Source organism: Rhinatrema bivittatum, chromosome 4 (genome assembly GCF_901001135.1).
Source record: "Rhinatrema bivittatum chromosome 4, aRhiBiv1.1, whole genome shotgun sequence".
Classification (NCBI taxonomy): domain Eukaryota; kingdom Metazoa; phylum Chordata; class Amphibia; order Gymnophiona; family Rhinatrematidae; genus Rhinatrema; species Rhinatrema bivittatum.
Window position 1 is genome coordinate 224,949,704 of NC_042618.1, and position 15,877 is coordinate 224,965,580.

A 15,877-nucleotide genomic window follows, 5' to 3' on the forward strand; every position below is an offset into this window, starting at 1 on the left:
TTTAGCTCAGCCTGAGATTTTCAAGTGACAGTTACAAATACACTTTCAGTTAATAGGATATGGGAATTTTAACCATGTCAAAAAACAATTTTTTTTTGCACCTTTAAATATCATAACCCCCTAACACACACACAAATACACACACACACACACACACACACAATGAGGTTGATATTCAAAAGCTATTTAGGCAGATAACTGAAAAGTTATCCGTCTAAATGGCTACCCGGCGATATTGAAAGCCATAAAAGGCTAAATTCTAACCACATAATTCATTATGTGGCTAGATTTCAGCAGCATAAGTTGAGGGAATTCAGAGGCAGGCAGGAGAAGTTTCCATGCAGAGCAGAGTTAGCCGCTAACTCTGCGTGGGCTGTAGGGCTGTCCTAAAGTTAGCCGGTTAGACATAATCAACTAACTTTAAGATAGCCGGGTATATTGAGCGGCACGACTGGATATGTTTATCTGGCTATCTAGCTGAGCTGCTCAGTGGCTGAAAATGGACCTCACTGATTTTAAATTAAGAAATTCGTCTTGTACGGTAATTTATCAGGCACAGAGTAGCTTGATCTAAATCAGTGTTCTCCAACACGTGTGTCATCAGATCTGACCAGATGTGCAGCAGAAAAGTCAACGATGCCTGATGCTTTGGTGCAGGCAAGCCCCTGGACTTTGCTCTCAGCACCTTGTAGCAATGAGAGACAGATTAGAATAACTTTATTGGCATGAGAGACAGATTAGAATAACTTTATTGGCATGACAATTTTACATGTGTTGCCAAAGTAATATACAGAATAAATAAAATAAAATGGTAGACCAGCGATGGCTCTCAAATGTGTAGGAGCTCCTTTTTGAGAACACAGTAAATGCAAGTCTGCCTTGCAAGTTGCTTATTTATTTAAAAGCATTTTAAATCACCTTCCCGATGCTAAAATGATCACTTAAGGATATCAACTATCATCAGCAACAATACAAATAAACAGCAGCCGTACAAAAATTAACATATAAAATTAACAAATGCCATCAATACATATCAGAGCAGAACCTCCACTATTACTACATTAAGATGAAAACAGCCAGGTTTTTACCTTCTTCTGAAACATAAGGTAATTAGATTTCAGCTTGATGCACAAGGGAAGCTTATTCCAAAGCAACTAAGAACAATCTTAGGGTAGTAACTGCCATTCCATGCAGATTACCTCCATACAGAAATGTTACAGCTAAAGTTAACATAACTTATCCCATTTCTTAATTTCCATCCTCTAGCCTCTAGGGATCCACAGTGTTCATCCCATGCTCTTTGGAACTCCATTACCATTCTTGTCCTCACCAACTCTTCTGGGAGCACATTCAATGCGTCCGCTACCCTTTCCTGACATTGTTCCTGAATCTATCCCCTTAAGAGTTTGATATCGTGACTCCTAGTTCTACAGTTTCTTTTTCATCAGAAAAGGTTTGATTTTTAAAAGTCTGTATCGTATCTCCAGTGTCCCTCTTTTTCTCCAGCGTAAATATATTCAAGTCCTCCAGTCTCTTGTCATAGGTTTTCCAGTGCAGACCACACACCTTTTTGATTGGCTTACTCTGATTTGCTTCCATCTTGTCTCTATTATTTTTGAGATATGGTCTCCAGAACTGAACACAGTACTCCATGTGAGACCTTACCAAAGATTATACCTTTCCCTATACAGCCCAGAATCCCTTTGGCTATAGCCACTTCCTTGTCACATTGCTTTACTACCTTCAGCCACTACCATTCTAAAGTCTTTGACTAGGTCCATGCACATCACATGCTATGGGCGTGCAGTATAAAAAAAAATTGTTTTGGTTCATTCATTCATTTTGTGGGTCACAGTCATTTTTTCAGGTTCATCTCAAACCAAAAAAAATGTTGGTTTGTTGTGTCATTTTTCTTTTTTTAAATGTTATACTGAAATCAGTGAGTGAAGCAATCCATAGACTCCATTGTCTTCAGTGTGACAGAAAAATAGGCCTAGACCCAGGTCCAACCTCAGGTACCGTCACTGAGGCCCGGGCCTGACTCCAGAGCACAGCCTAAGGCCATGTCCTGTCACTGAGGACCAGAACCAGGCATACCACTGTCTTCTTTCTTCTTCTGTCAACTAAAAATTATGCCGTCTGCCCAAATGATGCAGTGCTACTGGGGTGCCATCCTCCCGAGTATACGGCATCATACATCAAAGTGGTGCCATCCGCTCAGGAGGAAGGTGCTGCAGTGGTGTCACTGTGATGTGCCTATTAGGTGGACAGTATCATTTTTAGTCAACAGAAGATGGCAGAAGGCTTGGTCCTGAGTGACACAACCTGGCTTCGGACCAGGCCTCCGACACCAAACCTAGGCCCAAGCAGCGATGGTACCCAGCCTTGGCATTGGGCCTGGTCCTAAGCCCAGGCCTCGGTGATGGGACCTGGCCTCAACAACGGGACTCTTTGTTGGGCTTTGGCCTAGGATTCAGGCTTAAACCTATGTCTGTGCCTCAAGCCTAGATTTTGGCGATGGGACCCAGCCTCGAGTCAGGCCCTGGTGTCAGGCCAAGGCTTGGACCCGCTGGAGGCCTGTTTTTCTTTTAAATTAGCCAAATACAACAAAATCCAAAGTGTATTTGGTATTTTCATTGGAGGCTAATTTCGATTCATTTCATTCGGAACAAACCAAAAATGGCCTCATTTATCACATTTTATTAATATGTTTAAAACAAAGACACATCCCTATCCCATACAGCTTCTTTGGATTACTGCACCCCAAATGCAGGTCTCTGTACTTCTTGGCACTGAATCCCAACTGCCAAATCTTCAACCACTCTTCAAACTATCTTAAATCGCTTCTCAGTCTCTCTGCTCCTTCAGGTGTGTCTACTCTGTTGCAGATCTTTTTGTCAGCCACAAAAACACAACCTTTTCCTTTTAACTCCTCCACAATATCACTCACAAAGATATTGAACAGAACCGGTTCCAGAACTGATCCATTAGGCACTCTACTTCAGCGTAGGTTCCATTTACTATAACATGCATCTCCTGTCAGGCTTCTAATTAGTAATCCATTTTACCATCTTGGCATCTATTCCCAGGCTTCTCATTTTATTCATGAGCTTGCTATGTGGGACCATATCAAAGGTTTTGCTGAAATTCAAGTAAACCACGCTGAGTGCTCTTCTTTGACCTAATTTTCTAGTCAATTAATCAAAAGAAAAATCAGATTAATTTGATATCACCTTCCTCTGATGAAACTAAGTTGGCTTGGGTCCACCAACCTACTGGATTGTAGATAGTTCATTATCCTTTCCTTCAGCAGTCTTTCCATTAAATTCTCACACCAGAGGTAAGGCTAACCAGCCTGCTTTCTGCTATCATCTTTGTGAGGCTGGATCAGAACCTCCCTTCTCCAATCATACAATACCACTCTTGCGTCTAAAGATCTATTGAACAGGTCCTTCGGCAGACCTGCTAGCACCTCTCTGAGCTACCTTAGAATGCTGAGATGTATCTCATCCAACCCCATGGCCCTTTCCACTTTCAGTTTTGCTAGTCCCACCCCAATCCCATCCGCAATCTTGCCAACTAGCAACGGTCCTCCTCCAGGGTTTTCTTTAATGAACACCAAAATAAAGTATTTGTTTAATATTTCTGATATGTCTTCATCTTTCGCCACACACTACTCCTCGTCTCCTTTCAATTTTGCAAAACCATGACCCCCCTGTATTGTGGGAATTAACAGGCAATAAGCAAGACACAGAGGGAGGTCCCCACTTTATGCAGCCACACATCAGACACAGCATACCCATTCTGAGCTACCTCCTTCAAGTCCTTCCATCCTCTCTATCATCCCTAAGTCAAGTGAGATGGTGAGGGTGAAAATGAGATAGGAAGTGCTGGAAGCAGCAGCAATGGCAGAGTTCTGGCAGCCACAGGCATCACCTCCAGCAGCAGCCAAAGTAACTAACCAAGCCATCTTCTGCCTTCTCCTGGATGCAAGTATAGGGAGGTCTTCCTGCAGTGAGGAACTGAGGGGATGGGACAGAAGGAGGAGGAGGAGTTCATCCATAGCAAAAAGCTGAGAAGAAGAAGGAATCCACAGGCAACACAGAGTGGAAGGAGCAAGAGCATGAGAAGGGTGAGAAGCTGGGGTACGCGGGCAATGTGCCCTGGATAAAAGACAGCTGAGACTGGAGAGAAAGAAGCAGAAAGCAGGCAGCAGATGTGAGGAAGGGAACCCCGAGGAGAAACCCCTCTCTGCATGACAGCGAGACCAAATTGTAGCTGAAGCCAAGGGAGTGTAACTGAAAAGCGTTCAGATGCTGTAGGTATCCCACCGATGCAGCTTGCACTTCATCCTCCAGTGCCAGAGTAGTTCTGGAAATGGTGGGAGAAATTCACACATGGAGGAACAACACCAGCAGCAATTATCTGCATGTGTCTGTCTGTCTGTCTCTCTATCTATCTACATATATATATATATATATATATATATATATATATATACATATATACATAAACATACATACACACACACACATAATCCTTCCAGCTTAAAGCTCGTGGTGTAGGGGAGCCACCAAAGCGGCCTGATGTCACACAGTGGTGTCAGTTAATTTCAAGAGCCACTGCAGCACTGCACCATTGTGACAGGTTCATGTGTGTCTCTGCCCCTCTCCCTTTGTTTTATAATTTGGAAGACAAACAGGAGGAGTTTTCAGTGCTTCCCTAGCTTTTCTGATGTCCAGGAGTCTTCTCTGTTCGTAATGCCTGTTGCATGGCTGGTGTGCCACACAACAGTTTTGTTAGTGTAAGAATGCCTTAGGCTTAAAAAAAACCAAAAACTTTGAAATACGGGATCTAAACAAGAGGAAAAAGATTCAGCAGAGGATGGCTAAACTTGATTGTTTTCCTGCCATTCACCTACGTATGTACTGCTACTGCTGTATAAATCTAATTTTGTTTTTAATGCATATACCAGTCAAAATGTCAAAACAGAATCTAAGTTCTTAAAACATCCTTTTAGTCCTATCCCAACCCCTCTCTGGTGTTTGAAGCTCTGATTCTTTTTATCTTAATTCATTCTCTACAATGTCTCCATCCTCTTGATCTCTTGTATAGTCTTTCTTTTAAGTTTTTAAGATTTTAAGATTCCTCTCAACTCTTCCTTGCATTTCTTTTTTTTTTCATTATTTTCTACTGCACACTTTAAATACTTGTCTTCATTTCACTTACTTTTTTTTTACTATCAACTCTCTTTAGCGCTATCATGTAAGTCTTTTCACACTCTGTACTTCAATTCTCTCTTGCTCCATTCTCTTATGTTTGCATACTTTTTCTCTTCTGTACCTCTAATGCCATAGTCTGTATTGTCTCTTGCATTTACCCCATCACTACTTCTCCTTTTCTCTCCTCTGTACATCTGTACTCTCTCTCTGATTCTCACCAACTCAAATCAAGCACCTCTGTTCTCACCTCTTCTCCCTCTCTCTCTAGGGACGTGCTGTTTGAAAACAGCATGGAAACAACAAAGAAATTTGTGATTTCATTTTATGTTTCCAATACAAAATGCCACACACACTCACAATCTCATTCATTTCTTTCATTTAGTAAGTGCTAAAACAATAAAAGAAAACAAAGATGCTTTTTTCCACGCATGCCCCCTTCCAACTCTTCACCCACAGCTCCACTTCTGCCTCCCCAATTTCTTTACCCATTCCTATCCACCCTCCTCTATTCTCACTCCTCCCGCCACTACTTCTCCCTCTCATTCCCCACCTCATGTCCCCTTCCACCTCTTCTTTCACCTGGGCTTTTCATGCTGTATAAGAGGCTCAGGTGAATGAAGGGGGCACAAGAAGGGAAGAAAACAGAATGGGTATGGTGAGGTAGGAGTGAGAGAGAGAGTAGAGGGGAGGAGGGTGAGAGGGAATAGGTAAGGAGATTGAGGAGGGCAAGGACAGACATTATTATACAATTGATTTTTCACATACTTCTCTGTTAATTTGGTTGGTCTCCGCTTCTCGGTCCAATATAGCCAGGTTCTGAAGAGCAGGTGCCGTGATGGGCTGCATGGCAATCAACTGAATCTTGCTCGGGATCCGTCTGCTGGCCTCTGACGTGCGGGACACCCTGTCCACGTGCTCAAAGATGGAGGCAGAGGAGTGCTGTTCATGCCCACCTCCGGCAGGGGACGGCCCTGAAAGGAGGAGAAGAAAAATGTAAAGATGCCTTGAGACAATTCAAAACATCCTGGAAACAATACATCAGTGCAAACCAGTTCAGATTAAATCCGAATCACATCCCAAATGTATTCTGGGGAAGGGGTGGAAGGGGGGGGGCAATCAAAGAGAAATAATCTGCAAATAAGTTATGAAATAAATGCATAAAAACTGCGAGAGGCGCTAACCAATGTTCCCGCTAATATTTTGGGTGGCCTGTGTGCGCAAAAAAAGTTATCGTATGCCAACGTAGTGTACAAATTTGTGTGCAGTATTCTTTGAAACACAATCCTATTTTCATTTTCTTGTGTGTGCTAGGTTTTCCTGTTTGCATGTGAACAGATTATTTATTTATTTATTTATTTATTTTGGGTTTTTATATACCGGCATTCGAGAACGCAGTCCCATCATGCTGGTTCACATACAACAGGGGTGCATCGTAAACATAAACTAAAAACAATGGTGCGGAAAATGCAGTTACATATAACAGGGAGATTGGAACTTGGCAGAGAAAGAAGAGAAAGGACAGGTTATTAATTCAAACATGTAAACAATAATGGAGATGGTTAATCATGGTGTAGTTGGAGATAAGGATTGGCGAGGATGAGATTATAAGGATGAGATTATAAGGATCACGGGTGCTAACTGTGATCCCAAGCAGTTTTCCTATATGGGGAAATTTTCATATCTGCCCGCACAGATTCAGTCAGCAGATACTTTTAACCCATGGGCCTGAAACCAATTTTCAAAGGGAAAGAATAAGCATACTTTCCCTTTGAGAACTACCCTGGGAAATACTACCCACAGAGATTTGCATCTTCATTGTCATCGCACAATGCGGGTAAAGGTACATACACGGCGGACCAACGTGCAAACCTTTAGCTGTGTGGAAGTGTGGGCAATTTTCCAAAAGTCCTTTTATCCAGGCAACCTGCTATTTAACTGGGTAAAAGGCTTCTGAAAATTGCCTTCCTCCTGTCCTAGATATCACTGGTAGTTTCTGTGGCAAAGTTTACACTTCAGCCACACAGCAAGATTCTGTGGCAATTTTGCAGCATATCTGCATAAATGTATATGTCGTGCATTGCCTAAAGAAGGCGATTTTCAAAAGCCCATTTTGAGAATCACCTCCAAAATGAAAGTCACATTTACTGAAAATCTTTCGAGTTTCAATTATCTTCCTTTAATACAATGAACATGTTTTAACCTCTTGCTACATTCATCTAAATATTTTCATTTATTCTTTTATTACTTTCCTGTCCCCATTTAACAGGCCGATATAGAATGGTGTGCTCGGCCGAGCACACCGTTTAGCCCCCTTTTGGCCGCGTGTTTTAGACGTGCTATTATTACCCATTATACTGTAAGGCCAAGCCGCACATTTTACTTTCAGAAATTAATGCCTGCCCAAGGGCAGGCATTAACATTCGAAAGCACCGGAAAAAGTGTACAGAAAAGCAGAAAAAAAAATGCTTTTCTGTACAACCTCCGACAATATCATAGCAATATTAAGTCGGAGGCACCAAAAATAAAAAACAAAAAAAAATAAAAATAAATATCTGCCTGCTGGTTGGCGGGTTCAAAAACGGAAGCTCAATTTTGCCAGCATCTGTTTTCCGAACCCGTGGCTGTCAGCGGGTTAGAAAACCGATGCCGGTAAAATTAAGCATCAGTTGTCGGACCCGCTAACAGCCGCCGCTTCTGCTAATAAGGTGGCACTAGGGACGCGCTAGTGTCCCTAGCACCTCGTTAGTGTGCGGCCTAATTTGAATACAGAATCGCGCACCCAGGAGAGGTGCCTGGGCGCAGATCGGAAGAGCGGATGCTCAACTCAGAGCGCCGGCTCTCCCGCATGTTTTACTGAATTGGCCTGTATGATAATAAAATCATTCTCCCACTCTTTCCTTTTTCCTCTCCTCCAGTGTCACTTCTTTTCCTTCATGAAGTCTCTATTGCTCCCTCCCCTCCCTTCTAGATTCTCTCTAGCCCTCCATACTATTTCCCTCCAGACCTTTTCCTCTTTCCTTTTCAGCTTCTTTCAGTCTCACACCCTCTTTGTGTTTTTGTTCAGGACCCTCTCAGCCACTGTACTTTACCATCCTCAATCCCATTCCCACAGACAGTTGATTGCACCAACACCCATGCAGTTGACTTTTATTTACATACTGCCCCACCATCCTTCTAAAAACTGTCTGAAGCAATTTACAGTTAAAGATAAACACACACTATAACAAACAAAACTAAAATAAAAAAAAACATCTCATTAACCAATTCTAAAAATATACAAAATAAAAACTCTAACCTAAAAAACACCAGATTTAACTCAACTAGCAGAGAGATTTGGTCAGCAGGAACACACCACAGCAGCAACTGCAAATGTAGCCACCGGTGAAAGGAGGCATTATTGGCCCTGAGAGGAGCAGCTTCAGCAGCCCCTAGTTGGCCCTGGCAGAGAGAGGTATTGACAAGGAGCAGGAAGTTTCATACAATTCTACCTAAGCAGTCAAACTCAGCAGCAATCGGTATGGCATCGTGAGAAACTGGGCATTTCGGTTATGGCTCAAGAGTGAGGTTGTGAGAGAGTTGCCAGCAGCATCATGATTTAAAGATAGTTAATTTTTTACAGGTAGTTTTTAATTTTGTTAGCTATCAACAATAATTTGATATGGACATCACGCTGTTCTACAAATGTAAGTTACGATTCATCAAGAAAAAAAATAAACATTCGAACTTGTAATACATTCAAAGATTGCAACACTGAAACATCAGGAGGCCAATATTCTCGTTCTCACAGACCAATATGAATACTGTATATACCCGTGTATAAGTTGAGGAATTTATGATGGAAAATAGGCCCAAAAAAAATGGTTCGACTTATGCACGCATACTATCAGTTTTACACATATACTATAAAGTCCCCGAGGCATGTGTGCATGTACGTGTGAACTGCCGAAACGGAGCAGAGCTCGCTGCTTAACTTAAGCAGCTAACTCCAATATTCAGAGTTAGTCACAACATACGTGGCCAACTCTGGTCGTGCCACTGACCTATCGGACATGGCTTTTCTTGAATTATCTTCCTGATAGATCACTCATTTTTTTTTTTTTTTGTAACCTTTCTTTATTGAAATTTTAACATTTTTCTACCGTACCAATACACATATCATCATACCAAACCCGCTCCCCCCCCCATCCTCATCCCAACCCCACCCTCCCCTCTCATCCCATACCCACCACACCTTTTACCAAGACACCAAATACTCTAGATAGCCAATCTCTGTCTGCATATATATAGTCAGTACCCATGTACTAGGATTTTGCCACAGGTTTGCCGTTCTTCATCTAGGCCATAAAGAGTGCCTACAGGGCCACCCAAGATAGAGCCGGCCTACCCCTTCAGCTAGGCTCCAACTTGTCGCTGGTTAGTCAGTTGAAGGATTCCTCCCCGCCCTGGATTGGCGATATTTATATCCTATGGTGGTAAAAAGTATCTCTCGCTTCGCTTCCGACAAGGTCCACCAGAATCTGTGCCATATAGCCGAGCACGTTGCCTTCCGAGCTGGTGAGGTCATCTGAGCTGTCCACATTTCGTGTTGCAGTAGGGCTAGTAGCCGTGCGTGCCATTGCCCCCATGTAGGACTCTCCGAGGAAATCCACTGACAAAGAATTATCTGGGCTGCAATTATTAGGGCTTTTTCCAGGAAGGCCCAATCATTACCCGATAAGTCCTGCAATGTCTGGGTATTAGGCAGCCGAAATAAACATACCTTGATGTCTCTGGGAATCAAGACTTGAAGCCACATTCCTAGACTTTTCAGCACCTCCCCCCAAAAACACTCAATATTAGGACATTCCCACATTCCATGCACAAACGTTCCCTGTGCCCCCCCACATTTAATACATACAGGAGAGTCACATAACTTTGCCACATATCTTTGGGCCTGTGACACATATATACAGTGTAATATTTTAAACCCTATTTCTTGGAGAAGTACATTTTCTGACACTTTAACACTTTTCACTAGTATTTCCCCTATCTCCTCAAGAGCCAAATACACGTTTGCCACACGTACCCATTTGTTTTGAATCTCCAATTGCCCTGTCATGACGGGGATCTCTCTTAATGCTTGGGATAACGAAGAGCAGGAGTGTCCCTTCCGCTTTCGCAGCCCAAAAAAGGCTCGGAGAGATTCCCACCTCGTGTGCAACTGATAAGTTCCAAACACTGCTTGTACATAATGTCTAACTTGCAGATAAGCAAAAAAATCTTGTGTCGGAATCTCATATACGGCCCGCATCTCCTGAAAGGACCACATAATCCCAGAGCACGGGGCAAACAGCTGGAAGAGGTGCCGAACCCCCCTAGAACACCACCTCTTAAACACCCCACTCGTTAGACCACTGACAAACATGGGATTTCCCCATAACGTAAGAAATGGCGTAAGAGTGCCACCTAAACATAATTTTTGAAGACATAGGCATCTCCACGCTTTCCTCCCTGCTTCTATAATCATGCGGCGTTTATAGGCTGTCGGCACTTGGGACCCGGGGAGTTGAATCAAAGTTTCTGGACTAAATGGATGCAACCAGCTCAGCAGAAACTGGCGAGGCGTGTATTTCCCGGTATTCTCCAACCAGTCCTGAATATGATGTAGCATGCACGCCAAATTATAGTGTCGCCAATTAGGACAGGTCAGCCCCCCCTGTTCTATAGTCAGCTGCAAAGTCTTTAGGAGCAGTCTAGCTTTTTGACCCCCCCATAGATAAGCCCTGATTTCTTGATTCACTCTATCAATCTCTTTCTTTGTTAACCACAAGGGAAGTTGTTGTAACACATATAGCCATCGCGGCAGATCCAACATTTTGAGCAACGCAATTTTCCCCTTTAGGGAGAGCGGCAATTTACCCCATAATTTCAATTTGTGACTCATATTCCGAATTAACGGGGAGATATTTACTTCATGTATTTTCGTAGGCTCCCTTGTAAGTAAAATTCCCAGGTATCGCATGGTGGTATCTGCCCACCGCAAATGGAATTCCCCCACCCAGTTGGTTCTGATATGATTGCCTATCTCCATAGCCTCTGACTTCTCCACATTTATCTTCAACCCAGCAAAGGACCCAAACAAAAGCTGGTAATTCAGCACCCTCTCTAAAGACCTTTGTGGGTCGGTCAGGAAGACAAGAACATCGTCCGCAAAGGCGGACACTTTAAAGTGCTGTATCCCCCATGTAAAGCCCGTTATCAAAGGATCCGCTTCTAGTTTCCGTAGCAAAGAGTCTATGGACAGGATATAAAGCAGCGGCGACAACGGACATCCTTGTCTTGTCCCCCGGTATAGCCGAAAGTCTGCTGAAATTTGGCCATTCGCTCGGATTGCTGACTTAGGAGCATGATAAAGCATTTGAATGGCTTGAACAATCTCCCCCTCAAACCCATATCGTGCCAGGACAGAAAACAGATAGCCCCAGGAGACCCTATCAAACGCCTTCTCCGAATCGAAGCCTACTATAACGGCCTCGGTACCTTTTTTATGACATTCCTCCATGGCTATGAGCAACTTAGTAAGATTAGTACTAATGGCTCTGCCCTTTACAAACCCCACCTGATTTTGCGTTATAATGTCCGGGAAAACCCTGCTCATACGGTCCGCCATAATTTTCGCAAACAGTTTAGCCTCAAAGTTCAAAAGGGAGATCGGTCTGTACGCCGCTGGTTTAGATAAATCTTTCCCCGGTTTTTCCAGGACCGTGATATAGGCTCGGGTAGTGTCCTCAGGAAAGTGACCTCTCCTTTGCACCTCCCTATAAAACGCCAGCAAGTCCACTCCCGCTCTGCCCTGCAGACATTTGTAATATTCTGCAGTGAATCCATCCGGCCCCGGGGCTTTATTCGCCTTACTCTCCCTAATGGCTCCCCGTAGTTCTTCCAAATGAATCGGGGCATTAAGACTTGCCGTAATCCGAGGGATATTCAACCCCTGAAAAAACTCCTCCTCTTGAGGTGTACCCCCTGACCGATCCTCCGTATACAGTTTTTCATAAAAAAGGCGAAATTCCTCACATATCTCCTCCCCAGTGGTCAAAGGGGTCCCATCGGCCCCTCTAAGTTTGTCGATCATAGTGCTACCCTAGTAAGCCGCACCATATTCGCCAAGACTTTACCAGATTTATTCCCATATCGGAAAAATTTATGCGCCCCCCGCTGCATCCCCTTCCTAGCTCTTTCATGCAATAACGTATTTAAGGACCTCAAAATGTCATTGTATTGAGTCAGATTCTGAGTAGAGCGTTGTCGGGCCAATCTCCGTTTGGCTTGGTGGAGTCGTGTTTCCAGAGTCAATATGCTTTGTATCATGGCTTTGGATTTAGCTATCGTGTAGGACACTATTTCCCCCCTCATGACCGCCTTTCCCATTTCCCAGAACAGCCAAGGGTCCGCTCTATGGGCCTCATTATTCTTCGCATAATCCTCCCATTTGTGGAGTAGGAATTCCTGAAACTGGCTATCCCCAGACAAATGGCTTGGGAACCTCCACATATTCGTCTTATTCCCCTGCGCCCTATCCCCCACATCCACCCAAATAAGGGCGTGATCCGATACTTCTATTGGGCCTATCTGAGCACAACCAATTTTGGATAGCAGTCCGGTCGATATCAGAATATAATCTATTCTAGAGAGGGTAGAGTGTGCTTTGGACACGTGCGTGTAATCTCTTTCTGTGGGGTTTAAAGTGCGCCACACATCCAGAAGCTGTAATTCGTCACAGACATAAGTCACTCCCTTCCCCTTCATAAGTTGCTGGGAAGAGGACCTGTGGGATCTGTCTACCTCCACATCTCTTACACAATTAAAATCCCCCAATACCACTAGCGACCCCGCCTGATGTCCCACCAGCTTAGCCACCACATCTTGAAAAAAACTATGAGAGTATGCGTTCGGCGCATATAAGTTACAAATTGTTACCGCCATTCCATTCACTTTACCTACGAGAATAAGGTACCTTCCTTGCTCATCAGACACTTGTTGGGTTAATTCAAACTTTATGTTCTTATGGATAAGGATAACTACCCCAGCCTTTCGTCCCACCGCTGAAGCATAACATTGTCCCACCCAACTCTTCTTCAATTTCATACTTTCAGTCATAGACAAATGTGTTTCCTGGAGGGCCGCCACTCCCAACTTTTTCCTCTGAAGGGCGCTCAAAATTTTTTGTCTCTTAATCGGAGTACTGATGCCCCCTACGTTCCACGAAATATATCTAGTCTGACCTATCCTGTCGTAAGTTCCGTCTCATATCCCTGACACCAAACCATTCCTAGCCTGGTGGGTAGTCTCCCAGCTTGAACCACCCCCCAGCTCTGTGTCATACCGCTATCAGGACAACAATTACCTCCAGATGTGTAGTGAGTATCCCCCTCCCATCCCTCCACCCCCCATTCCTCCCCTGCCCCCCTCCCTCCCCCCCCCACCAACCCCTCCCAAAACATATATGCAAAAAGAACTGCCCACATAAGGGTGGACTAGAGGACCGTTATAATGCGTCCAGGTGTGGCCCCACATTGACCCTATATAAGTTCACCAAAACATAACCATATACTCTCTCTGACCCCCTGTATCCCGGTGATAGATCTCAAGCATAACATATACTCAGTCAACTGTTATAACAAACATATGCCCCCTAATAGTTCCTTGGTTCTGTCGCGTGGTGAGGAAAACATAAGCCTTCAAAGAACCGTCTCTCAGATAAAGATCTGCCCGCTCAGTTATGGAGGCGCTGTTTCGGTCAAAAACGCGATCGTCCCCATCGCGTGCTACCATGGTCCTTCCAAGTCGGGTGCCTGCGCTTGCTGCAATATCATCCATACCGGTCAATCATAGTCCCGATACTTTAAGCGTGCTCCCTCAGTGCATAGTTCCCACCGTCTTGTAGTCCATCCGCCAGCTCATAACCACTCAAGGACCCACATCGATTTGGTAATAGGAGAGCTCCAGTCCAACAATTAAACTTAACTAAACAGCTGTGAACATGGGGTTAGTAAGCACTCCCCTCAATCCGTAAACATACCATTTTTTGCTCCTCAGCTTTCCCCGCCTCTACCCGTGTTCCCCATAGCAGAGTCCAACTTCGCAGGTACACTGTGCACACCGGGTAAGGAGGTGCCAGGAAGCTCCCAGCTTTCAAAACAGTACGTCATTATTTCTCCCCACCTGTAGTCAGGATCCATTTCTTCGCCTTGTCTGGCGTATCAAATGTGTGCACTTTTCCATCTCGCCAGACTTTTAACAGCGCGGGAAACTGAAGCGCAAATCTCACATTACGGTTAAAGAAATCACTGCACACCGGCCCAAACAGCTTCCTCTTTGCCGCCACCGCCGCAGAAAAATCTTGAAATAAAATAATTTTATGCTCCCGGTACTGGAGGTCTCTCTTCTTTCTAAAAGCTGTTAAGATAGCTGAACGCTGTGCCCAGTTCATGAATCTTGCTATCACGAGGCGAGGTCTGGAGTCTGAGTCCCTTCTAGGCCCCAATCTATGAGCCCTCTCAATAGTTAGTTTCCCGGCCAAGCCCTCTAAATTTAGAGCGTCTGGCAGCCAAGTTTCAAGAAAATTTTGTAACTCACTTTCCACAAGGTCTTCTGGCAGCCCCAAAAACTTGAGGTTGTTTCTCCTTGCCCTGTTTTCAAGATCTTCTAATTTCGTGTCAGCAGCGCCCACCACTTGCTCCAGAGCGGCCACCCGAGCCGCGAGTGCCTGCTGGTCTTCTTCCACAGCCGCGATCTCTATCCGCCGCCCTATATCACCTAAAGATTCCTTCAACGTCGCAAAATTCTCTGTGATACCGGCAAAGTTAGGCTCTAGCGCAGTTACCACCGCTGCCGTCATTTTAATGATCGCCGCTTCATCAAGGCCTGCTGCCTCCGGCTCCTTCGGTCCGTCGGCCATTTTGAGATCCGCGCCTCCACCCTCCGTCTTATCTTTGCCTTTTCACGGCGGCTTCGCTGACATCCCCACTCGCCTCCTATCAGCCGTAGGTGAGTGTTACGAATCTCCTTTACCCTCCGGACCCCTTTACGTTTTGGAGAACTGCCTTAGACACCGTCGATTTTTAGCTTTGTGCGGGGCCTCACCCGGAGCTCTGGAAAGCGCGGCTTACCAGGCTAACGCATCACGTGACCTCTCTAGATCACTCATTTTAAACCTCAACTTATTTACTGATCAATGCATTTCAATCGATTTTGGTCTCAAAATCGCCTATCAACTTATACATGAAATAGACTTCTAGATGAGTATATATGGCAAATCAAGATGTTTAAAAATAAACTTTTTCAATCTGAACTTTGTCCGAACTAATCCGGATTAAGCACGTTTAATTTTTATAAGATTTGAACTGGGTCAGAGGAGGTTCATCCATCCATACCTTACTGAGCTATACAAGATAATTTCACATATGCTGGGCCATCATCAGTGGATGTACACTCCCATTGGAGGGGGTGCAGAATGGATCTTCAGAGGACGAGAGGTATTTGGTTTGATATAACTTTAATTGCAGTACATTGTATTTTGATTTTATAAAATAATTGTAACTTATTTTTTTTTGGGGGGGGGAAGGCAACAATAACTATTTATTACAGAGAATAAAAAGAAAGAGGGGGCATGA

The 15,877-nt window shown here is 44.2% G+C and overlaps 1 protein-coding gene across 1 annotated transcript in view; it reads right to left on the reverse strand.

Annotated features, from left to right (window-relative positions):
• The window catches only part of KIAA1549 (KIAA1549 ortholog), a 185,278-nt gene that overhangs the window by 63,842 nt on the left and 105,559 nt on the right, over window positions 1–15,877 (reverse strand). The window contains exon 12 of the mRNA XM_029599771.1: window positions 5,988–6,193. Within this exon, the coding sequence (XP_029455631.1) occupies window positions 5,988–6,193 (206 nt within the window). The remainder of the gene's footprint in view (window positions 1–5,987; window positions 6,194–15,877) is intronic.